Raw genomic sequence first — 26,309 nt, 5'->3', positions numbered from 1 at the left:
GCCCTCTGTCATGGCTTTCCAAGGGACGACTCCTGAGAGCCTGGGCCGACTGAGGTTGGAGGGGAGAAACGTGAGGACAAACACACGTGCGAGTTGAACCAGCACAATTCAAACACACAAATTCATGAAGCTGTGCCAGTAAGTTCGAGCAAGTTTGTGTCGTTCAATGGTTAAGCTGCATTCATTGTTGTGATGCTGATGATCGACTCTAAATTGTGTGTGTGCATTTCCAGTTGGCTCTCCCTGTGTTTTGCTTTGTTTCTCCAAGGCGGCACAGGGAGGAGTTGAACGAGGAGGTGTGCGCCGAGGAGCAACTGGCCATCAACTCCAAGTCAGTAGACCTGCGGCCACACGAGGAGGGCGCCGAATCTTTCCCATGTTTTTGCTGTGCGCCTCGGACGCTCTCGAGGTCACGCCGAAGATGCCGCGGGGGGCAAAACGAGGAGGGTCTCGGACACGAACAACACGGGGGTTCCTCTCCTTGTTCTCCTCTTCCTTCTTTTTATCGTTTATTTGAAGTGTGTCGCTGATGGTGTGGTGAAAATGAATTTTATTCTCCTATATATCAGTAGCAATTGATGGACTGTATACAGTCGAGCATCTTTTCAACATACCCGTTTACAATGTTTCCACCCCTGGAACGCACACATTCCAAAATCCCGGTTTCACATCATTCATTTTCCATTTGCCTACAACAAACACCTTTATGACGTCAACTTCATGATACCAACCAGATTTCTCCCATCCAGTAGTGAAAAGGCCTCCGTTACAATGAACAGTGGGAAGCCAATTGCCGCTGCGACCTTGTTTACGAACAAAATGCACAGCGCAGGATTCCCCTTCATTGCCCAGCAACGCTACAGATCGTCTTGTCCATTGTTGTACTTCCACAGGCCTGGCTCACATGCTCTCAGAACACGTCTGGTCAACAGGAGGAAATCTTGCTGTCTGTGAAGGCTGAAATTGTCTCTCATATTCGAAAGGGAGTCTCCCAGACCAAGCTCAGCTGAGACGATGAAGTGGCAAAGGTGATGATTTCGACAATCATCCATAATAGCAACAAAATCACGGCAGACTTCGAGGCCAACAGATTGAAAGATGATCGCAAACGGCTTTGGGGCGCGGCACATCCTGAACTGGAGAAGGCACTTTTCATTTGCTGACTGAATGTTTTCAGAGCTGAAGTAGGCACACGTTATAGTTGTTTGTTTCATGTGGACTAAAATATTTTTTTCTTCATACTGGGTTCCCATATTTGTACCGCAATTGACGTGTTTTTATATCGATAAATGTTCATACTGTATTATACAGCATAGTTGGAGGCCATTTTATTGGAAATGGTTATGATCACTATTATAACGTACCGATTCACTATATCCCTCGAGGTACGTTGTAACAAGGTTTGACTGTATTAGTCTTTTTTATAATTGGTAAAATTATCATTTTTACTCGACCAGAGCATTTATGTTTGTCTTTTATCCTCCTTATAAGAAGCATCTTATATAATCGTTTTTCAAATTTTTTTTATTTTGTATGACCAAACCATATCTACTCAATAGCATTTTATTTGGAATTAAGTCTTTGAATACGTTCTTCAACACGCCGGGTCTGCTTTTGTCCAACTAGTCACTAATTGTTACAATTATATACCCGAAAAAGAGAGCACCCAAGTAGTGAAGATATTCCCCAAGGAACCAATAAGTGAACGGCTGCGAGCTCGAAACTTGTCCGTTCTGATTTATTGAGGACAGATGCAAAGCACGTGAACTTCTGGCATCAAATGGCGGCATCCAGCAGTTTGCTTTCACTCTGCTGTGAGGTCGCACCAATTAAAGACGTTTCAAACCGTCTACCAACGTGATCGCGGCTCTTTGTGGGGCTGCCTTGAAGCAGTGCATTGTTCCAGACTGCTAGGGCTTCACTGTTAAACACATAAAAGACTGAATGATGGAGAAAATAGGACATAAACAAAAGGGGCCTCTATTGTGGGATTCAAAAAGCAATTTCAATTCAACTTCATTCCGTTGGGTCTGGGTTGAAAAACTTGCAGTGAACAACAGTGAAAAACAAATTCATGTTCTGAAAAAGAACTACAGCAGATCGTGATACACTTAAACCAGCACTACTGCGATAAGCTCACATGCCACGTCTTTGAGGAATGCTATTTTGCATCCAAGCCAGAAATATGAAATATTTGTCTTTCACTCTCCCTCAACACCTCATAACCGTCGCCACCATCTCCTCTTCGCTCTTCTCCTTGCAACCACCAACTGTTTACCTAAAGGCCTTTGAGTTAGTTTGACGTCTGTCATCAGGGATGCATGCTGCATCATGCCGGGTAAACATTATCGCAGGCTCTGAGAGGAACTAAAGAGCTACGTGTGCCCCCCTCCAAAGACACCTTAACTAGTGATTTTTTTTTAAGCTTAGTTAAGGTAAAGTTTCACATCTGGGGGCCAGGGCACACATGCTGTATTGCCACACATGTCACGTTGCACGGTGGTGGTGGACCCCAAAAAGCAGGCAGGAGGGAGGAGCAGGGTGAACTTGACGAATTATACTTAATAAAACAGAGAAAACTGAATCCAAAACAAACAAAGTGCTAACAACCAAAACTAATCCAAAGTAGCAAAACAAAACCATGACTGTGGCAAAAAACTAACAGGATCAGAACCATGACAGAAACAAAGATGACAGTTGCAAGCAAACAATGACCCGAACCATGAGTGCTCGGGCTGGGAGTCCTTTTAAAGCACTAATTACATAATGACCAACAGGTGTGCAGCTGCAGGGAGAGCCCTACAGTGCCATCTGTTGGTCCCAAACCGAATCATGACAACACATGCACATGCAAACAAACACACTCAGGTACTTTTCCTCAACGACAACAATCTCATGCTTGAAGATCAACGATTTTTTTCCCGACATAAATACACAGCGCTTGCTAATTATAGGCATTTACACATGCATGTTCATAGAACATTTCCTTACGCAACATATACTTCATGTTGGCTGCAAAGCGAAGAAAGAATGTTCTGATGCTATATGCTTAAAATAATACCGTACGTAATAAACAATTTCATTTTTACAGTACTGGTAATTTTGGAAAGTCCGAGAAACAGGATGAAGGATTTACTTCAATGTATTAAAAAGGTGCATTTGTGAAATTATCAAGAAGGTTGCTTTGGACTTCACAATTGGATTGCTCGCTGGAAAAAAAATGTACATCCTCTATTATTGGATTTCCACCAAGTGTGCATCCATGCTCGATGTGATGAAAATGTGAGCTTCCTGCTCTGCATGGCTGGCTAGCCACTGACCTGCAGCATTCAGCACGAGGCTGCAGAGATGCGGCCACACCCGTCTAAATCTGCACATTTCTCTCTTATGATACAAAGTCAACGAGTCGGCTGTCTGCTCATTAATAGACAGACTGATGTGGGGGGAAAAAAGTGAAAGTGGTTCTTGTTCGGTGAGCCGATGCTCTAATTAAGTTGTGTCGAGATCAAATGTTAGCTTAATTCAATTTCATGGCCAAAGTATTGTGATTTCAACCCCAAAATCATGACTGTAATTTTGTTTCCAGCTTTCCTTTGGTGGAATGGTTGAAATGGAGCATAATCATGGAAGTCAATTATAGCAAAGAAGCTCACATCACTCTTATGTTTTCCTGATGAGTTTTTCTCATGTGTTCATGCTACATTCAGAGAAAAATGAAATGTTACTAATGAGAAAGTGCGGGTATAATAAGTAACATTAACTTGTGATGCGAGGTGTGGCAGACAAGTTCCAGGGTTGGTGTCATAAAGATTGCATACCCAAAGTAAAAACGATGCGTTCCCCCTCACGCCACCCCCCACCCTCCAATGTGGGCCAGACTATAATCCATCAGATCGACAAAGAGCACATTTGCTTGATTCAAAAGCCATAGCAAGACAACTACTCACAGTGGCCTGAACACCTGACAGTTCCTGGATGAGAAGTACATGACTTTGACTTTTTTCAAGGTGGTCTGTTCTGAAGATGTGGATGACATGAAGCTGGTTGTGACTACAGAGCTGTAGAGAATCCCAAAAGAATCTCTGCATGAAGTGGCAGAGAAGAAACGTGCGTTACGACTTCACGGGGTTGACTTGGAAGTGAAAAACTTGTACAACCCTATTTTCGTGCCAAAATAGAAAATCTGTGAATACGCGGGTTCCGAATTGCCAATATGCAGGGGTCGACTGTTGTAATATCATCAGTCACCACGAGATGGCAGAGCTGGCTTTAGTTGTGCTTACACCGGTCTTCTCCTGCCCGAAACTACAAAGTGAGTAGGCCTAATAATATTTTTTTTCTTTTTGTGGATATGGAATGATATGCAGATCAAATATAGGATCACAATAATAGTAACAGTGAGTGACTTGATTTTTGGGAAAATAATGTACAAAATTAGTTCTTGCGCTTAATGCCATTTTTTTGTTCTGAGATTTTGTGGCGTCCGTGAATGCTATTTTTCATGCAAGCGAGCCCTTCGTACTGAGAAAACAAACAAACAAACAAACAGTATGCGGGTATTTTGTTGTTTGCTTTAAACCCCTTGTTGTTGGGTGAAGAGAGTGGATAGTTTATACATGCATTGAAATGTATGCATTGATGTATGATCAAAAACTACATATATTAAGAGCATGTATTTTGCCCAGAATTAAAACAGCATTTTTGTCAAACGCGTTAAGCTTTGCGGGTCATATAATCGATGGATGGATGGATATGAGACGCGTTTGGAAATTCACTCCGATGCCTGTGCACTCTGAGTGGATAGGAAGGGTACTTATGTGGCCCACCCAGTAGCACTGATGAAAAAGCATTTTAATCGCACAACCCTGAAATACGATGACATCCACCACACGTCTGCGGAGCGCACAATCTGTCTGCCTGCACCTTTATCAAATGCATCCGCGCCTCAAGTTAGAGCTGCTTTTAGCTGGTCAAAAGATTAATCTAGCTTCTGCCACCAAATTGTCAGGTACGCCATATTTTGTATTTGAAATACATCGTAGGTGACACATGTCCTGGAAAGTTTCTGACACACCTCATATGCTGTAGCCCAGTTTAATTTCTTCACCCGTGCGGGTGACTGGGGACTCGACTGAATTTATGGCTAAATAGCAGAAGCTTGAGGGCACTCATATCTGCAGACACTCGTCCCTGCAAAGAGCTATTTGGTGTCTTCAGTGCACTCTCCTCTCACGCTTTATGTCATCCACCTTCTTACTCTTCTCATCCATTTAGAAATTTCTCATGCCACTTTAGGATGAGAATGGATGGACCAAGGCCCGTGTGAGGTAAATGGAGAAAAAGAGGTCACAGCGGTAAAAGGTCACAATTGTCTACCCTCCCCTTTGTCATACTTAATTCATACATGCTTCACGATGCTGTGACATATTTAGCAGTGAGTACCCCAAAGCGCAGTAAAATTTTTATCAACAATAGTAGGGTGCTGCATTGGCCATGATCAGGTTTCACCGTTTGAGTCTGCAGTGACCTAAAAGCCGATGAAAGCCTTTAGAGTGTAACAACAACATGGTTTTAGATGGTGTTTCAATTAAGTCCACTGTGTTGCACGAGACAGCCAATGGGTGAAACCCGGAAACAATCCATCACAAGAAATTTTAGAAAGCCTCTGCAGTGTTCAAATGATCGCAACTTTTCTGCTTTCCAAGAGTGAAAAGCTGACAATCAGCCCGACGTCATGGAAGGATTGGTTGGTAATCACTCTCCCGAACAACAACATATTCAGGTCACCTTTTGCGTTGTGAACACAATAGAACACAAACTATGCTGTTAAAAAAGACGAGTGAAGTGATGATTGATATAAACATTGGATCAAATCGCAGCTTTGGGTCTGAGAAAAAATATCCACTGCACATTTCTTCAGTCAGTCAGAATTTCACAATCTATCTTAGAGTAGCTTCTGAAACTCTTTCCTAACCATCACTTTGCCATAAAACCCAAGGTTCTGACATGGAAATGTTTCCTCCAGGCTAAAGTGACAGATGGCTGCTAGAATGGAAAGATGAGCTGAAGAAAAGGGCATAACAAGATCGTATGTCCAAGCCCAGAGGATCAGAGGACATCGTGCCAGGGAGGAAAGTGAAGAGATTAACACCCAGAATGAGAGAGAAGAAAATCCAATTTGAAGAAAACAAACCATTGAAATACAGTTGTGCCACCTCTTTATATTTGGAGAACTTTTATTGTGAATCATGTCACTGAAGTTCACACTTGAACAATGCATATTGCCTCTTAATTAACCGTGATTAAAGACAAAAGTGCATTTTTTTTAAACTCAAAAGATAGTGGCATCATTTATTTATGGTGCCATATGTCCATGATACATTTACACGGAGGACATCTAAAAATAAACCCTAAAACTAAAATCATTTCCCCCTATTAAAATGATATACAGCACAAACACTGCAACTCACAAGACTCATCCATTTGATTTGCATTTGCTACTGAAGCACACTCAACATTAAGCAGTGTGTTTGATTGGCCTCTATAACATATCGTGTCGTCTTAAATCCTATGGATTTTTTTTTTTTTAATGGGACCAACATTACTAGACACTCAGACACACCATTTGAGAAGATGGAAATGATAAAATATACCGATGTGAGCCCAAAAGTAAATCAGGTCGCTGGGGTCATTTTAACAAAGACTCAAGTCAAGTCAATTGTATTTATAGAGCACTTTCAAACAGCCATCGCTGCATACAAAGTGCTGTACATAGAGTAATTTAACATGCACAATAAACAGTAAGACAAATCGGTAATAAAGGCGGTAGAAAGCACCAAACAGTAAAACCAAGAACAAATCGAAGTCATGCTGAGTCGAATGCCAAAGAATACAAGTGAGTTTTGAGGAGGGTTTTGAAGATGGGCAGCGAGGAGGCTTGCCGAATGTTCAGTGGGAGGTCATTCCAGAGAGAGGGACCAGCAACAGAAAAGGCTCGATCCCCTCTGAGCCTCAGTTTAGTTCTTGGTACTTCTAATAATGTCTGGTCCGCAGACCTGAGGCGCCGGGCAGGTGTGTAGGGGCGGATGAGCTCAGAGAGGTAAGGTGGCGCGAGATTATTCAGAGATTTGAAAACAAATAAGAGGATCTTGAAAATAACTCTAAAATGTATGGGGAGCCAGTGAAGGGATGCCAGAGTAGGAGTTATGTGCTCCCTCTTACGAGTGCCAGTCAAGAGGCGAGCAGCGGCATTCTGGACCAGCTGAAGGCGCTTAATGGAGGACTGGCGGACTCCAAAGTAAAGGGCATTGCAGTAATCGAGCCGGGATGTGACAAAGGCATGAATTACTGTTTCAAAGTGTTCATGTGAGAGGAGAGGTTTTATTTTGGCCAGCTAACCGTAAGACTAACCGTTATAATGCAAATAAAGGAAGCCTTTATTGCCAGGGGTGTTTTATGATGCCTCTTTGTGGGAACATTTGAAAAGGGAATTCTAAAATACATCATAGGGTAAATAGAAGCACGAGGCTGAAAACATACAACTGCATTATCAAGTATGCGGGACTGTATGTGGTCTGCTCAGGTACTTTGATGTCGAATTCATCCGAGCAGGCCTAAATGGACTTTGGTTTATCATGCTAGAACATAATAGGGCATTTTCCTGTCTGTTTCTACAGAACTGGAAGTAGTCGAACTGAAAGTGTTTTTGTAGGATGAGATATGCATCGCAATACTTTTGTAGTGTATACATGTACACCACCTTTGCTTTTCTTATTGTGGCTGCACAGTGATGAAAATCATTGGCAGAAAGTAGAAGATAGCCCAAATTTCACCTCAAAATGTTCCCTGGTCGCATGTCGCATTGCCGCTCTAATCCACGTTTATGCTAATAAATAAATAAATAAATGCATAAATAAAATGAAACTGAACATGACAGAGAGCAGCATCTCACACAGGGGTGAGGAAGGGGAGCATAATAATAATAATGATAATATATATATATATATATATATATATATATATACCGGTACCGTATTTTCCGCATGATAAGGAGCACCGAAAATTCTTCCATTTTCTTAAAAGCTCCCAGCGCGCCTTAAAATCCGGTGCCCCTTGTGTATGGTCATTACAGTAATATGTCGACCCCCAAGATGGCTCCTTGCTGGAGACATGCTTACAATGTTATACCTTGCTATTGGTTCAGTGAACTGTGTCGCTGCTTTATTAAATAATTTTTTGTTGCAGCTCCGAAAAAAGGAGAGCTGTGGTGTTGTTTTTTTAAAACGCACACTTTATTCATGGTTTTCACAGTCTCAACAAATACAGGTACGTCTTTCTCCGTCTCTGTGCCTTCTCTTCTTCCGTTAGACTCAAGAGGCGTTCATGATCGCCTCCGAAAAACATAAATTAACGATTCCTTCAATGAAACTACTAAAATTGAAAACAATGCATCAAAATCGAAAATCAAGGGAGGAAATCACAATATACATTCTACAGTCCCCTACAGAATTTATTTTGTGATTTCCTCGTTTGTGAATACATTACACGACAAAGGAATAAATAAACACTTCTGAGACAGTCCAGTCTCCTAATTTTCCTGGCATCTAATCGTTCTGTTGGAGCTACGCTCAAGGAAATGCCAAAATAAATTCTGTAGGGAGTGGGGGCTATAGAATTTATTTTGTGATTTCCTCGCTTTGATTTTCTGTTTTGATGCATTATTTTCAATTTTCGTAGTTTCAATGAAGTATTCTTTAATTTATCTTTTTCAGAGGCGGTCATGAACGCCTCTCGAGTCGAACAGAAGGAGCGTAGCTCCATCTAGTGGATGTATTGTAGATTGCGCCTTATAACCCAGTGCGTCCAATATATGAAAAAGATTACAAAATATGCCATTCATTGAAGGTGCGCCTCATAATCCAGTGCGCCTTTTCGTGCGGAAAATACGGTGTGTGTGTGTATATAATGATATATATATATATATATATATATACACACCCCTCCGTGAGTCGTCACCTTACCGTGGTGGAGGGGTTTGTGTGTCCCAATGATCCTAGGAGCTAAGTTGTCTGGGGCTTTATGCCCCTGGCAGGGTCACCCATGGCAAACAGGTTCTAGGTGAGGGGCCAGACAAAGCACGGCTCAAAGACCCCTTATGAAGAGAAAAATATATGGACCAAGGTTTCCCTTGCCCGGACGCGGGTCACCGGGGCCCCCCTCTGGAGCCAGGCCTGGAGGTGGGGCTCGTTGGCAAGCGCCTGGTGGCCGGGCCTACACCCATGGGGCCCGGCCGGGCACAGCCCGAAGAGGCAACGTGGGTCCCCCTTCCCATGGGCTCACCACCCATGAGAGGGGCCAAAGGGGTCGGGTGCAATGTGAGCTGGGCGGCAGCCAAAGGCGGGGACCCTGGCGGTCCGATCCTCGGCTGCAGAAGCTAGCTCTTGGGACATGGAATGTCACCTCTCTGGCAGGGAAGGAGCCCGAGCTGGTGTGTGAGGCAGAGAATTTCCGACTGGATATAGTCGGACTTGCCTCCACACACAGCCTGGGTTCTGGTACCAGTTCTCTTTAGAGGGGTTGGACTCTCTTCCACTCTGGAGTTGCTCAAGGTGAGAGGCGCAGAGCAGGTGTGGGCATACTCATTGCCCCCCGGCTCAGTGCCTGTACATTGGGGTTCACACCGGTAGACGAGAGGGTTGCCTCCCTCCGCCTTCGGGTGGGTGGACGGGTCCTGACTGTTGTTTGTACATATGCACCAAACAGCAGCTCAGCATACCCACCCTTTTTGGAGTCCTTGGAGGGTGTGCTGGAGAGTACTCCTGCTGGGGACTCCCTTGTTCTGCTGGGGGACTTCAATGCTCACGTGGGCAATGACAGTGAGACCTGGAGGGGCGTGATTGGGAGGAACGGCCCCCCCGATCAGAACTCGAGTGGTGTTTTGTTATTGGACTTCTGTGCTCGTCACGGACTGTCCATAACGAACACCTCGTTCAAACATAAGGGTGTCCATATGTGCACTTGGCACCAGGACACCCTAGGCCGCAGTTCGATGATCGACTTTGTAGTTGTATCATCGGATTTGCGGCCGCATGTTCTGGACACTCGGGTGAAGAGAGGGGCGGAGCTGTCAACTGATCACCACCTGGTGGTGAGTAGGCTCCGCTGGTGGGGGAAGATGCCGGTCCGTCCTGGCAGACCCAAACGTATTGTGAGGGTTTGTTGGGAGCGTCTGGCGGAATCCCCTGTCAGAAGGAGTTTCAACTCCCACCTCCGACAGAGCTTTTCCCATGTTCCGGGGGAGGCGGGGGACATTGAGCCCGAGTGGACCATGTTCCGCGCCTCTATTGTTGAGGCGGCCAATCTGAGTTGTGGCTGTAAGGTGGTTGGTGCCTGTCGTGGCGGCAACCCCCGTACTCGCTGGTGGACACCAGCAGTAAGGGATGCCGTCATGCTGAAGAAGGAGTCCTATCGAGCCTTTATGGCCTGTGGGACTCCAGAGGCAGCTGACGGGTATCGACTGGCCAAGCGGAACGCAGCTTCGGTGGTCGCCGAGGCAAAAACCAGAGCGTGGGAAGAGTTCGGTGAGGCCATGGAAGCCGACTTCCGGACGGCTTCGAGGAAATTCTGGTCCACCATCCGACGTCTCAGGAGGGGGAAGCAGTGCACCACTAACACTGTGTACAGTGGGGATGGGGCGCTGCTGACTTCGACTCGGGACGTTGTGAATCGGTGGGCAGAGTACTTCGAAGACCTCCTCAACTCCACCAACACGCCTTCCTTGGAGGAAGCAGAGCCTGGGGACTCTGAGGTGGGCTCTCCTATCTCTGTGGTTGAAGTCACCGATGTGGTTAAAAAGCTCCTCGGTGGCAAGGCCCCGGGGGTGGATGAGATCCGCCCGGAGTTCCTCAAGGCTCTGGATGCTGTGGGGCTGTCCTGGTTGACACGCCTCTGCAACATCGCGTGGTCAACAGGGAGAGTGCCTCTGGATTGGCAGACCGGGGTGGTAGTCCCTCTTTTTAAAAAGGGGGACCGGAGGGTGTGTTCCAACTACAGAGGGATCACACTCCTCAGCCTCCCTGGTAAGGTCTATTCAGGGGTGCTGGAGAGGAGGGTCCGTCAGGAAGTCGAGCCTCAGATTGAGGAGGAGCAGTGTGGTTTTCGTCCCGGCCGTGGAACAGTGGACCAGCTCTACACCCTTAGCAGGGTCCTCGAGGGTATGTGGGAATTCGCCCAACCAGTCTACATGTGTTTTGTGGACTTGGAGAAGGCGTTCGACCGTGTCCCTCGGGGAGTTCTGTGGGGGGTGCTTCGTGGGTATGGGGTACCGAACCCCCTGATACGGGCTGTTCGGTCACTATACCACCGATGTCAGAGTTTGGTTCGCATTGCCGGCAGTAAGTCGGAATCGTTTCCAGTGGGGGTAGGACTCCGCCAAGGCTGCCCTTTGTCGCCGATTCTGTTCATAACCTTTATGGACAGAATTTCTAGGCGCAGCCGAAGCGTTGAGGGGATCCGTTTTGGGGGCCTCAGTATTGCATCCCTGCTTTTTGCAGATGATGTGGTGCTGTTGGCTCCTTCAAACAGGGCTCTCCAACTCTCACTGGAGCATTTCGCAGCCGAGTGTGAAGCGGTTGGGATGAGGATCAGCACCTCCAAATCTGAAACCATGGTCCTCAGTCGGAAAAGGGTGGAGTGTCCCCTCCGGGTCGGGGAGGAGATCTTGCCCCAAGTGGAGGAGTTCAAGTATCTTGGGGTCTTGTTCACGAGTGGGGGCAGGAGGGAGCGGGAGATCGACAGGCGGATCGGTGCAGCGTCTGCTGTGATGCGGACGTTGTATCGGTCTGTCGTGGTGAAGAAGGAGCTGAGCCAAAGGGCGAAGCTCTCAATTTACCGGTCGATCTACGTTCCAACCCTCATCTATGGTCACGAGCTATGGGTCGTGACCGAAAGAACGAGATCCCGGCTACAAGCGGCCGAAATGAGTTTTCTCCGCAGGGTGTCCGGGCTCTCCCTTAGAGATAAGGTGAGAAGCTCGGTCATCCGGGAGGGGCTCAGAGTCGAGCCGCTTCTCCTCCACATCGAGAGGAGCCAGATGAGGTGGCTTGGGCATCTGATTCGGATGCCCCCTGAGCGCCTCCCTGGTGAGGTGTTCCGGGCATGTCCCACCGGGAGGAGACCCCGAGGAAGACCCAGGACACGCTGGAGAGACTATGTCACCCAGCTGGCCTGGGAACGTCTCGGGATCCCCCGGGGAGAGCTGGAAGAAGTAGCTAGGGAGAGGGAAGTCTGGGCTTCCCTGCTAAAGCTGTTGCCCCCGCGACCCGGCCCCGGATAAGCGGTAGATGATGGATGGATGGATGGATATATATACACACACACACACACACACACACACACACACACACACACACACACACACACACACACACACACACACACACACACACACACACACACACACACACACACACACACACACACACACACACACACACACACATTATATTGCCTGTAATGGACTTTCATCTCCATCAAGAACAATTTAGAACCACTTTGAACTCAACTCACATTCTGGATTAGAAATCATTTCATATATCACCATCTTCATTTGCCATTCATCAATGATTGCCGAAAAGGCTGTTAATGTTTGAGAGGTAATCAACAACAGTTGCAGATTTAATAAAAAAAAAAAAGAAAACTAATTTGTTTTATACAACAGAGCAGAATTAATTTCCCTGCTGTTTAATCAATAAAATCTTTCGTATGTAAAAGCTTTTTGAATTTAGCTGAACTCATAAAATCATTACGGTTCAAACACAACACAAAGTGACAGGTGCTTTATCCAATCTGTGAGGGAAATTAGATTTGGAAATTTTACATCAAATGAACTGATTTTATTAATTACATCAAAATGAAATTGAATTGACCAAAGCAGAAAGGAGGTTTAAGTTTTTAGTTGCCCAATTTTAATTGCCCAAATACTTTCTGTACAAATGTGCCTGAAATGCCTCTGATGTCAGAAACAATTTGGCATTTCAATTCAGTCACTGTTAAAATATATACTGTCTACTATACTATATATAGCAGGAGTTCTCTCTTTGTGGCCCACAAATAATTACGGCCCTTTCCAAGATCAGATAAGGTTGAGGTTACTTTGGTAGTACGGTGCAAGCCGCGCTCAGTGCACAGTCGAATGGCCATTCATTGTTATAATGAGGTTGCCGCCTACCACGTGTCAGGTCAGCCTAAAGTGAAAAATGTTTTACTTCACTATTCGTTTTAGGTAGGTCAGCTCGCGAAGTCTAGGACCAATGTTGCCGCAGCACTAAACTAAGAGGTGGGGCGCGGGGGGTACCGCTGAGCCCCGACAGAAATCTGTGTAGGCCCAGTCGGGACCCACCAATATTTTATATGATATTCTAAAATATATTTATAAATTATTTTTCAGCACCCTGTATGTATCATTAAACCCCTTTTCAGACCAGGGAGAGGAAAAAATATCTAATCCAGTGTCTGTCTGGGACTTGTCCTCATCCCAATGATACACAGACAGCCTGTAGAGATGGCCCAAAAAATTCACCGTCAGAGAAAATATGTTCATTTTTATCACTCAGTTGTACTGTGGATTTATTCCTTTTGTGCTCATTTGAATGTTTGTCATTCAAGCAGACACTTTTGGGTGTCTTTTGCATGCGCGAGAAGTGTGAAATCCCAATATATATTTTCTTCTTTCTTGTGGTTCTTTGTGTTTTTATTTAAATGGAAAAACGTTCTTAACCCCTTCCTGATATTTTTGTTTTGGATTTGTGAGAGGGTTCATGTTTTGCCTTATTGAACTATTTATTTTAATCCATATGAAAACAGAAATGTCATTTCAGTTTGGATTTATGTTGTTTTGAATGAAAAGGACAATTTGTCATCAACGTGATCGACCTTGATGACTAGGTCATCTTCAGGACCAGGTACTTTGGCTATTTACCTCAGCATTTGTAAGTGAGAACATCAGTACATATAAAACATTACTTTTTAATCTGAAAAAATCACTGTAAACGTGTCTGAGCTCAACCAGTGGGATAAAAAGTTTTTGGTTTGAGAGGTTTGACTGCAATTAAAAAAATGTTTATTTTGTTATTTCAAGAAAAGTCTGAAAAACTTTGAAGTGGCTTCTAAATGCAACTTTTTCTTTTTGCGTTTCATGTTGTTTTTACTCAGCAGTGTGTTCAGATTATGGTTAATCCCCAATGCGGCAGCTCAACTGCTGACAGGCGCGCAGAGGAGTCATCATATCAACTCCATTTAAGCTTCACTGAACTACTTTTGCAATTTAACATCCAAAATCGGCGATGTGGCACCAGTTTTTAACTCTGCATCCTTCAGCACTATAGAGTGTGTGGCCTTAGAATAGAAAGAACAGTGTTGTGTTTGTTTCCGGGGTGGCCTTGGATTACTTACATTGCAGTTTATAATATTGGTGAGAATTACAAATGTTCAATTTGTGGTGGTGCTGTGGTTACTGTTCAAAGTTCATGCTATTTTCTGTAGCACCGTTTTATTATTTCCATCATTTCCGCCGTATTATTTTCGGTGCGCCGTTAAGTGCGCCGGTGTGAGAATGTCGCTGGTCAACGTGAAATATAAAAGATGCAATACTGTAACATATGAAAAGAGGAAATGATATACTTAAACAGTTTTGTGTTATCTCCTCTAGTAGTGGCTTGTGTGAAACAACTTGTTTTTTTTTAGGTGACTTTTCTAAATTATCTGGAAAATAAAGGCTGTCAAGAAGCTTTCTTGATTTGTGACAGTCAGAGATGAATGCGACGAAGTGGGTGCGATATGCGGCTGTGACTAAAACTTTTCTCGGCTTTATTCCAAAAATGAAGGCTGTGTTAAGACGCCCGTTATCCGCATAGTTATGTTGCAAAAACGACACTGTCACTCAATGCCACGATGCCATCCGTGCCAATCATTGAGATAAAGGAACTCAGCTGGTCTCCCGGTGACGTTTTCATCCGTCGCCAGGATTGGTCAAAACAAAAGTTTAGGGAGGCATGCACAGGTTGACGCATCGCACAATCAACATGAAGTATTGTATTGAGTTCCCTCTTTTCCCAAGCAGATCACACTGGAGCAGTTCCAGATTGATACTATGGAGAAATTATTCATTTTATTCATCTGGCTCAGGCTAGGGAGAACTGGGATGAACCCTGAAGCATGAACCTCATTAAACCGTAAAAATCCAGAAATTGGCCAGGTAATTGTTGAAGTTGAAGGGTTCAAAGCATGTGAAAAACATAGCCATTTTTAGCCCAGAAATTACGGCAGGTCCAAAACAATGGGCTCAAACGTAAGATCATGAAAAGCAACTTGAAGATAACCTTTATTAGCACCAACCATTCAACCGAAGGAGAAAACTGCGATTGTCGAAAAGCACCTGAAAGCCACTGCCACTGTGGGCTTTGCAGAAAAGTACAAACTAGAACAGTTGTGTGTGGCATCAGCTATCAAAAACCAAACTAATAAGGCTTGTAAATATTCATAGAGAAGCCGCAGACAAGTGTCAGATGACTTACTGTTGGTTTTGAGGCGGGTCGGCTCACTGTTGCGGCTTCCTGCCTGGTTGATAGCCTTGACGAAGAAGACGTAGCGCGTGCCACTCTGCAGGCCGTGCACCGTGTAGTGGTTCTGCTTGATGTTGGGCACAATCATCCAGCTGTCAGCAGAGTTGTACAAACCTGGCACACGCAGAAAAGAACAAACTCCCTAAGCGACGTGTTATGCTCACAATGAAGGTTAAGTGGAGCAGTTCTCTTTGACTGCCAATGGGGCACAACACAACAATCTGCCCCGACTTTACCCAGACTTGTGTTATTATTTTTTTTCCCCCTCGAGGGGCAACGAGTCATCAAACCGTGCAAAAGCTTGGTGAGCCTACGGCCTCAGGTGTTCTGCAACATTTATGTGCACATACTGATCCGTCCCATTACCTTTGCGTCAGGTTTAACATGTCACGCGTCCCTGCCCAGGGCTGACTTTGTTACGCTCATTATCGTGAGTCTTGAACGCCTTAACAACAGGAGACAGAGATACGACGGGGGGAAGTGTGCAGTGCGCACTACGAGCCTGAGGGTGAAAGAATGTGAAAGCTTGTCATGTTCAAATGTCTGGAAAGGAAGGCCAGGCTCACATGACCTCTCGTCGTCGAGGCAGAGGGTTTTCTCGTATAACTAAACTGAATCAATGCCATGTGCCTCTTGTAATTCACTTTTCGCAGCGATGCCACTCATATTTTAACCGTGACTTTCTCACCATGTCAATGTGCTTATGTGATTTTAAAGCAGTTACGTTTTGGATGTCAAGACTATCTTCAATATATCTAAGATACAAAAAAAAAAAAAAAAAATCCTTTAAATTTACAAGGTTCATCCATCCATTCAGTTACGTTGTCAGGGCTACAGGGGAGCTGGAATTTATGCCAGCTGACAATGGGTGAAGACGTTTGCCCGCGGTTTTAATGGTCGCAAACGTGTTCAAAATTTCGTTGCGACAAGAAAATCTGCTTGCAAACATTAAAACTGTGGGTGAACATCTTTGCGATTGTTTTGGACCTTGAACAAACTCCGACCAAATAAATAAATCAATAAATACAAAATAAAATCAACATTCACCACTTTCGCAAACACCGTCGCCTCGCATGGGCTTAAGAGGCGGGGGCTTGTCGCTATTTTGGACAATTTAGAGCCTTCAATAACCTGCAATATAGGTTCTTGGAAATTGGATGGAAGCGGAGTTGCCAGAGAAAAGCCATGTAAGTAGTGAGAAGACACGTTAACTCCACACACAAACTCGGAGTTGCCGACAACTCTTTGTAGGATCAGAAATAAAGGAGGCACCAAACAAATGCCCCAATTGTGTCTTTTGTTAATGAAATAATATTTTTCTCGAGCTGTTGCTCTCAGTCGACAATATCATCCATCCATTCATTTTCCAATCCGCTTTATCCTCACAAGGGCAGTGGGGGGTGCTGGAACCTGTCCCAGATGTCTCCGGGCAGTAGGCAGGGGGACACCCTGAACCGGTTGCCAGCCAATCGCAGGCTACACAGAGACCAGCAACCATCCACGCTCACACTCACACCTCGGGACAATTTAGAGTGTTCCATGAACCTGCCATTCATGTTTTTGGAATGTGGGAGGAGACCGAAGTACCAGAGAAAACCAGGGAGAACATACAAACTCCACACAGGACGGCTGGAGCCGGAATCGAACCCACGACCTGTGCACTGCGAAGTCAATGCGCTAACCACTGGACCACTGGCCGCCCTTGACAATATCAGTGAACTACATTATTAGCCAGCTTGTCAACGAGCCCCTCTCATGATTCCCACGGAATTTGCAATTGCAAATAAAACAAAGCATTTTGTCAAATGGCCTTAGAATTGGGATTACTCATTGTAGTATACAGTTCAAATGACAGTAACAATTCATCTTCATCACTCTGTTTCTTCAATATTTCCCTGCGGTGTGAAATCCGGAACTCTGGGAACAATCCTGACTTCAAACCTTCTGGGGACTTCATGAATTATTGAGCAGGGTGGCAACAACATACATGCATAAGTAATAGCAGAGTGTCTTCTTGTAAATATAAATACTTCACAGGACGCAAATAAGGCCATTAAATGTGAGAGGCTTTTAAGAATGGATGAGGGAAGGGAACTCTTAGATGGCGAGTTATTTAGAAGCGACTGAGATGAAGAAATGGTGCTTCACTTAATCATTTGAATGTCGGCCACTGATATACTCTAGTTTTCCCTCATAATTATTATTATTATTCATGTAACATGGGATGAAAAAAAGGTTATGCGATGGAATGTTTGCAAAGAGAAAATGTGAGGAAAGTGTTTTTGTGCTGTTCTGGCACTCAATTGTACCTTTTGGCTGAATCAATTTAGATTGGTAGGCAGCAGTTTTTTTTTTGTTTCTTTTTTAATCACATCTCGTGAACAAAAGAGCTTCCTGTCATCAGCTCCACAGCTTTGTAAAACACTGTGGCTTCAAAGTAAGATGCAGCAGCAAGAAACTGGGCGACGGGAAAGAAAAATGAGTGCACGAGAGAGATGATATGAGCGGAACACATGATAGCTACCCTTGGAGACGACGGCGACTCTTCTTTGGTGACGCAACGCTGCGTTCGAGCTGGTATCGTGTACGTGTAAGCAACCATAGACGTGTGCTAATGATTGTCGCTCTGCGAAATAGGATTTCTGTTCTGTGTAACAACAGCAAACTTGAATGAACATAAGCGGGTCTTGGTAGCTAGTGTTCAAACGTTGCTTGTTCTGCATGTTGGCCACAAATTACAAACAACAACAACAACAAAAAATCTTAAAACTGAAGGTTTGCTGTATTTTGTCAGAGCAAGTATTGTTGATTTTGAATGTTGTGAAATCTACGGTTAAAATAAATATTTTGTAGGTCTCGGTGAATTCAACACGTTATTTGTCTTTTTGCACAGGTACGTGCGAGAGAAAATGCAGGTGCACATCAAAAGCAGGAATATAAATCGTCACCAGAATCCTAATTGTGAATTGGTCACACATTATCACATGGGGGAGTTGAGGTTCTATGAAAGAAGGCACATAAAAAAATCTAAAAACCCAGAGCTATTCTAACACTAATAAGGACCAGGCCTTTTCACCTGTAGTCAGACGGAGGCAAGGGATACACATTAAAGGCAGCGGCCGTAGGAGTCAGCAGCTTGGTGTATGAAAACAAAACAAAGCAAAAAAAAGCAGGCCATTTAAATTGGCGATTCAGTTTCAAGATGATGGCGTCATGAGTTTTAAAGTTGGATTCTGATGGGAAAAGCACCACAGGGAACAAATGTGGACACAACTATCACCGTGGTAGAGATTTTTTTTTTTTGATTTTATCACTATTTGTTGGTAAGATGGCCTACAGTGAAGTTCTCTTGGAAATGCGATGTTGTGTTATTAAATAAGGTTTCTATTATAATGTATTAGGTCTTATACTTGAAGTGGGGGAGAAATTAACTCATTGGTCCAAATAACAGGCTGCAAATTTAAAATAATGTTCACATTTTAGGGGCTTTGATATTCAACAGGAGAAACCACGCTTGGAAATCATCTGAAAAAGAACCCTTGTTAAAAAGGCAGTATGTTGTTTTCTTGATACGATTAAATAAACTAAATACATAGAATTTGGTGTTGGGCAGTTTAGAAGAAAGACCATGCAGATTGGTAACCGAAAGTGAAAAGCAGACTTAGGAGGGCGGAAAAAAAAATATGGTTCAAATCTGGGTCATAAGCAATTTTAGACCTTGATCAATTAATAAGCCACTGCATGCATTTTTCATTACTTCCATCAAAGATGTGATTTCTTTTGGTGCTGATCCGAACGATGATTGGTGAAGTCTTTTTGGGGGGGAAGGGGGTACTCAGCATTGATCAGTATTAGTAGCAGCATCAAAGCTGACTCACTGCTAATGTTTGTTTTGAAGCTTGTAAATCTTAATGTTACGAGAACCCCCCCCCCCCACACACACACACATATTCAGAATGCAAGGTCTCTTTTGCAGAGGGTGGCATTCCGTCAGTACTGACCGAAGGGGTCTGTCCGCCCAGTTTTCTGACAAATGACGTCGTCTGTCAGTGTAATCGTCATTAACTGCGTCAAGTCCCGACAAACCTATCGGTCTGTCACTGAGGGACGCCTATGTCACTGACGACTGCCTGAAACATGCCCCGCCGATCTCGCGTGTGTTTTATTTTAGTGGGTTAAAACAGGCAATGACAGGCTTATATCGGTGTCCTCGAGTAGCCTGCATTGACTATGTTTGCAGGTGGCGGTATGAGCCAAAGAAACACTAGAGCATCTATTAAAATGTACAATTAATGAGCTAAGAGATCAGAAAGTAACTTTGAATACCAGAGACATTTTTTCCAGAGTAATTCTTGTAAGTTAAGTTTTAAATTTCAATTGTTATTTTTGGAAAGAGGAAGGTTAAATAGGAGGTTGTGTATGATGCAGACTCAAACTCCATTCCAGAAGTTCTTTGCCAACCACCTAAAGACAGAAGAAGAAGAAGATGATGATGATGAGGAGGGTGTCTGAGAAAATACATTGGTGGATTCACAGACTGATTACAGTTTGGCTTGAAAAAGTGACAGTCTCACGATGATGGACGGGACACCCAGGCCATTGACGAATGATGGATTGGCAAAATTTTGTAAATTGCCCACCTCTGTTCTTTGGTCTGCTTTGTTTGTGATTTAGTTTTCAATTTGAATAGCACCTGTAGTCACTTGTTTTTTTATTCTGTGCTGTGCTTACATGACTCTGCACAGACAGTTCTTACAAGGCCACTCAATTCCACCTCTTGTTGCCCCCAGGAGGACTGAGACGATGCTCGGAAAGAGATCAGTGCTCCAATGGAAGCGTTTAGCCTCTTTGAATGTTTACAATGGTAGAAACCAGAGTGGCACGGGAGGCCTAATGGTTTCTGTCTTTCTCAATGTCGGCTGTGAATCTCGCAGGACTGTATGGCAGCACGAGGCTGAATGTCTAAGTCACAGAGTTGAAATGTATCCTGATGTTTCAAACGGGCCAGGGCACTCCACTTTCATGGTGGATGGAGAAAAGCCGGGACTGCTCACGAGGAAAGCAAGGAGGATGAAGGCATAAAAGCAGGAGATTAAAGTCGAGAAGTACAGTCGTGTGTGTGTGTGTGTGCGTGTGTGTGTGTGTGTGTGTGTGTGTGTGTGTATAACGCGAATGAGTGTGCCAAACTATGTAGAATAATCACGTCATCCTCAGTAAGAGGTATTTTACCTCCATTACAACCATTATCCACTCAGACTTTCACATTCATTTTGTTTCTTCCCCCACATAGGGCTAAATATAATTTCATTCACCGATGGAGCAAACATTTGTTGCAGTGTGTATGGAGAAACAAAAAATGAGTAACTAAAGTAACAACATGTTACAAGTTTGTCATTCCATTGGTGCACTGATGACTCGTTAAGCCAAGATCATGAATTTTGGTAGTGTATATTGTTGGACCAGACAGAATGCTTTTGTGTTTTGTCAGAGCCAATTCTAACTGCTAGCCATATTTTTGTGGACAAAATTGCTGCCTGCTGTTGCTTTAAATGCTAAATAAAACCCAAAACGTCAAACCTTTGTTATATTTTAAATGTGCAAATCTTCTTCATCAGCTGATGTTTACTTATTACTTGCCAACATTTTTCGGGAATTTATGAGGAGGTGATATGTGTTTGGAAGTTGCTGGCTGAGAAAACCATGTAGCGTAAGGAAATATTACGATGTGTATATTGTTGCTATTAGGCGGAATCCTCGCATCCCCAAAATCATGTTCAATTTCATGCTAATTTGATTTGTCCCACCTAAAAAATTCTTAGTTTTATTAAATGGTGCTATCACCAGCAGTCCACGTCTGTACTCGCGATGGCAAGGTTCACGTCATCTTCCCAAATTCTTTTTCAGAGGTCTTGGAGTCAGGAGTGAATTAAATGTGTGTGTGTGCGTGTGTGTGTGTGTGTGTGTGTGTGTGTGTGTGTGTTTGTGTCACATGACTTACTGATGAAATTAGTTTGGCCAGTGTATATGGTGTACTGCAGCTCATACGAGGTGACGCTGAACTCGTCCTCAGATGTCCAGTGAACAGTGATGGTGTCGTGAGACGCTGTGCACAACTCGTCTCGGATGGATGGCGGGCTTGGTGCTGCATGGGACAGTCGTTGAACAGTCAGTGAACAATACATGGCATTGCATGAAGACAATGACAATGACATTTGCTTATTTATTCATTCATTCATGGATACTGGATTTTTGTAACTCTCCACTATGGCGGATACTTAATATTCTTTGGTGGGGATAAATTATCAAGATTTACCACTCGTGTTAAACTGCAATATAATTCTACATTACTGCAAACCTAATAATTAACATATTGGTAAATCACTATATTACAGTGTCCTTCAATATCGTTGTGAAGGTTACTGCTTACCTTTTTGGGTATATTAAATTCCATATGTGTATGTACATTCATATAGAGATAGGTAGCTAGATCTATCTTTCTATCTACTGAACTGTATTATAGAACACTTTAAAACAACCACCTCTCTATACAAAGTGCTGTACGTGGAGCAAAAATAATTTGTAAAACATCAAACAATAAAACAAATTAATAACAAAGACAGTAGTAAGCACTAAAACAGTAAAACTAAAAATCAAGTCTCATGTTAAGTCAAAAGCCAAAGAACAAAATTGAGTTTTAAGACGAGTTTTAAAGATGGGCAATGAGGGGGATGGCTAAACGTTCAGTTGGAGGTCATTCCAAAGAGAGGGACCAGCAACGGAAAAGGCTCGATCCGCTCTGAGCCTCCACTTAGTTCTTGGTACCGCTAATAGTGTCTAGTCTGATGCACTGGGCAGGCGCATCGGGGCGGAGGAGTTCAGGTCAGAGGGGGTGAGGCCATTTAAAGATTTGAAAATGTATAATATACAGTATATATAAAGAGCGAGAAAAAGAGAGAGACATTGAAAAATCTACCTGTTAGGTAATCAAGGGCTTCCAGAATCTTCTTCTCTCTCGAAAAGTCCAGGGCAAAGTTGTCGAAAGCTTCATTCAGATTGACATCAGGAATGAGTACCTGGGAGGAGGCCGTCGCCATGGCAACTCTGGCGGCGAATTCAGCAGAGACAAAGAAAGCCAGCAGTAGATTGAAAAAGTAGAAATTTTGAAAGCATCAACCAGCAGTTGGAATAGCTCCATCTATACATAAAAACGACTACCGTATTTTCACGACTATAAGGCGCCAGTAAAAGTCTTAAATTTTCTCCAAAATGGACAGGACGCCTTATGATGTGGAGCGTCTTGTGTATGCGCTGAGTTCCAAAACCTGACTGACAGCCGACACGCTGTTTATATAGAGAAAAGGCGGAAGTGAGTGTGGACAGCCGTGCAGCAAAGAAGTCGGTCAATCAGTGAAGGGTGGGCGTGTATATATACATATATGGAGAGAGAGAGAAAAGGCGGACGTGAGTGAGGACAGGCATGCGGCGAAGAAGTCCGCCAATGAGTGAAGGGTGGGCGTGTAAGTGGACGCTAAAGGGACGCCCCAAGCAGGTACCAACACCTGTATAAAGTGTGGCTATGTGCATTATTGCAAAACAACTTCGGTTTTGGTTTCTAAGAACCCCCGAAAATAAATTCTACAAAGAGACACGCCTACGAAGCTCAGTTCAAACTTCAAGCCATCGGTTATGCTTTTGGCATGCGTGCCCATCTCACAGCAGCGGTGAAAAACCAAGTCAAGCAAATGAACTCTGAGCTTGCCGTCATTCCCGGAGGCTTGACTAAAGAACTCCAACCGCTGGACATCGGCATCAACCGGGCGTTCAAAGTAAAGTTGCGAGCGGCATGGGAACAATGGATGATCGATGGCAAACACAACTTTACAAAGAGTGAGAGGCAGCGCCGGGCGAGTTACGCCACAATTTGCGAATGGATTGTGGCTGCTTGGACGAACTTGTCTGCTTGCACTGTTGTTCGAGCTTTTGGCAAAGCTGGCATCATTTCTGTGGAGCCACATGGCAATGAGAGTGACTCTGACAATGAGAGGGAACCCGGCGTTTTTGATGGATTACCGGTACTTGCACAATTGTTCAATTCTGATACAGAAGATGAGGACTTTGATGGATTTCTGGGAGATGATTAATCGAAAAACGTGAGTACATTGTACGATGGCTGAATAAAATACAACCCAACTCAGTTTTGCTTCCGTTGCCTTTTTAAAAACGTGTTTTTAGCGTGTATCCGTATGTCTAGGCATGCTACCGTATGCTTCAAGCTAATGTGTTTTTAGCGTGCGCGCATGCATGCCGTATGCTTAAACTGGCGTATGTTTTACCACTGTAAAACTGCGCCCAATAATACAGTGCGTTTTGTCTATGTGTCAAATATAGAAATAGCACCCGTTAATGAGACTGCGCCCAACCATACGGTGTGCCGAATGGTCGTGAAAATACGGTATTTACAATCTAAAACAAAATGTGGAGCACTGCAACACTGTCACCACCAGAAGTCTGCGAGAATGTTTACCCAGCAAGTTCAGCCAAATCAAACATGTGAAAACAGATGACCTCTCCTCAGACGATGAAAATGATCAGTGAATGTGTCCATCACTCACCTTTCAGACACATTTCGGGCGGTCTGAAGGAAGCGGGCGTGGTCGTTTTCCTTCAGGCTCTGTTCTGCCTGTGTGATGAGGGCACTGGAGCGCTCCAGACACTGACGGCAGTTGGCAATCTGCTGGGCCAATTTACGCAGCTTCATCACCTGCAGGACAAATACTATATGTTGAGATCTTCATAATACTCCTTACATTCTTCTATTTATCACAAAATTACAGTCCATCACCTCTTCCACAGTCCAGGTAGTTAATTCTGTTTACCTGCGTTGCCTATTATCATGAGAAGCCGGATTTGTTTTTTTGAATATGAAGGCGACATCAGATTTAACAAAAAAATCTGAACTGGGCATCACGCCCTGCGGTGTGACCGAACCCTCAGAGATCAACAATACATGAGGACAGAGACAGGCGAGGCAGGAAAGCAGAAAGAATGCAGCCGGTGGACAGAGGTTCAGTTTCTGGGTGAGAGGTGAGGTGAACCACTTGGCTCCTCATTCTTGTGCTGACCTCTTGAACGTGTTGCCTAAAAAGCAGGCTTTAGAGTTCAGCGTGAGTTCTTTTTTTCTGCTAGCGAGAAAGATTGAAACTGTGCCCAGCCAATCGCAGGGCACACAGAGACGAACAACCATGCGCGCTCAAACTCACACCTAGGCACAATTTAGTGTGTTCAATCAGCCTGCCATGCATGTTTTTGAAATGTGGGAGGAAACCAGAGCACCCGGAGAAAACCCACGCAGGCCCGGGGAGAACATGCAAACTCCACACAGGGAGGCCGGAGCTGGAATTGAACCTCTGCACTGTGAAGTCGACGTGCTAAGCACTGGACTACCGGGCCGCCCACACTAAGAGAGCCATAAAAGCAAAATATATGGAAATGTATTTCAGTGAGAACCATCCATCCATCCATCCATCCAAACTTTTTGGCTCGGGGGCCACATTGATTTCTAAATTTGACAGGTGGGCCGGGTCAGCACAAGATACGGTACATATAAAAACGGTCTATGTTGACAGTCCATACCAAACATTATCAGAACAAAATCATTAAAGTATTACCATACTTTTTTTTAATGAGAACAGTGAAACAACTATGGTATATGTCCTGTATGAACGTCCAAGTATGTTAACAACATACATGTGTGACAACACAAGCAACAAAGTGCAACAATATATTGTCCAAAAACTGCAGCATACAGGACAGGTATATGACAAAATCTAACAAAGTTAGTTACTATTTGCTACAAAATGAGACGAGTTAAAGACCTGGTGGCTTTCTTTCCACTCACTCACTGTCTCGAACTTGACCTCCCCTCGATCACCACACAAGACAGCGTTGCTCAGCTGATGTTGTGCAACAAACTTTTGAACCCAGCCACGGGACGCTTCGAAGTCTTAGCGCTATGGAACTCGATTGCTCTCTTATTAGTGGTCCAGTTTGCGTAAAGTTTTTCGCACGATAACAGTCAAACCATTCCAGGAAACGTTTATTATTTACTTGACTGTCCGTCGAGTCGCAAGCAATTCACTCTGAGCATGGAAACAGCCAGAATCGGACTGAGCAAGAATCGCTTCCTCGTTTTTCAAAGTCTTGTAGATTTGAGTCTTTCATACTCCAAGCGTCTCCTGAATGTTTCATACTTTGTAACCCTCTTCATTTAATCAGATACACTTCACATTCTCTTCCGCGGCCATTACTGTTCCTCTTCGTTTGGATGCCATGATCTACAGGACATAAAAATTTTAGCTATTCCAGTAAAACTCACTGCAATAAAGAGTCACTTGCATGTCGCTGTTTTGGATCCAATGATAGAAAATAGCGGCACGGACACACTTATTCCTTCATATCAAACGGGATTTGCTTGACTTGGCGCTATTGCGGGCTTCCGTATTGTCTCCCCCTCCCTCCCGATGCTCTTCAGATTCAAGTAACTGCGCCACCTGGCGTTGAAATGCCTGTCATTACAAGTCCAAATGAAATGAATGCAGCCGTTGACATCGAACCTTAATTGCGCACCAACTTTCGGCGGGCCGGATTAAAAAGACCAACGGGCCGGATTCGGCCCGCGGGCCGTAGTTT

General features: G+C 44.1%; 1 protein-coding gene across 3 annotated transcripts in view; it reads right to left on the bottom strand.

Annotated features, from left to right (window-relative positions):
• Positions 1–26,309, bottom strand: part of mid2 (midline 2) — a 125,203-nt gene that overhangs the window by 6,516 nt on the left and 92,378 nt on the right. For all 3 annotated transcript variants that reach the window (XM_086136978.1, XM_086136972.1, XM_086136988.1), the window contains 4 exons: positions 24,233–24,381; positions 22,594–22,721; positions 21,619–21,762; positions 15,573–15,734 (listed from right to left, as the gene is read on the bottom strand). In XM_086136978.1, coding sequence (XP_085993104.1) covers positions 15,573–15,734; positions 21,619–21,762; positions 22,594–22,721; positions 24,233–24,381 — 583 coding nt within the window. The remainder of the gene's footprint in view (positions 1–15,572; positions 15,735–21,618; positions 21,763–22,593; positions 22,722–24,232; positions 24,382–26,309) is intronic.

Source organism: Hippocampus guttulatus, chromosome 2, assembly GCF_054856545.1.
Source record: "Hippocampus guttulatus isolate MCC_2025c chromosome 2, RoL_Hgut_1.0, whole genome shotgun sequence".
Classification (NCBI taxonomy): domain Eukaryota; kingdom Metazoa; phylum Chordata; class Actinopteri; order Syngnathiformes; family Syngnathidae; genus Hippocampus; species Hippocampus guttulatus.
The sequence above is the reverse complement of the archived record's forward strand: the minus strand, read 5'-3'. Positions and strand labels throughout refer to the sequence as shown.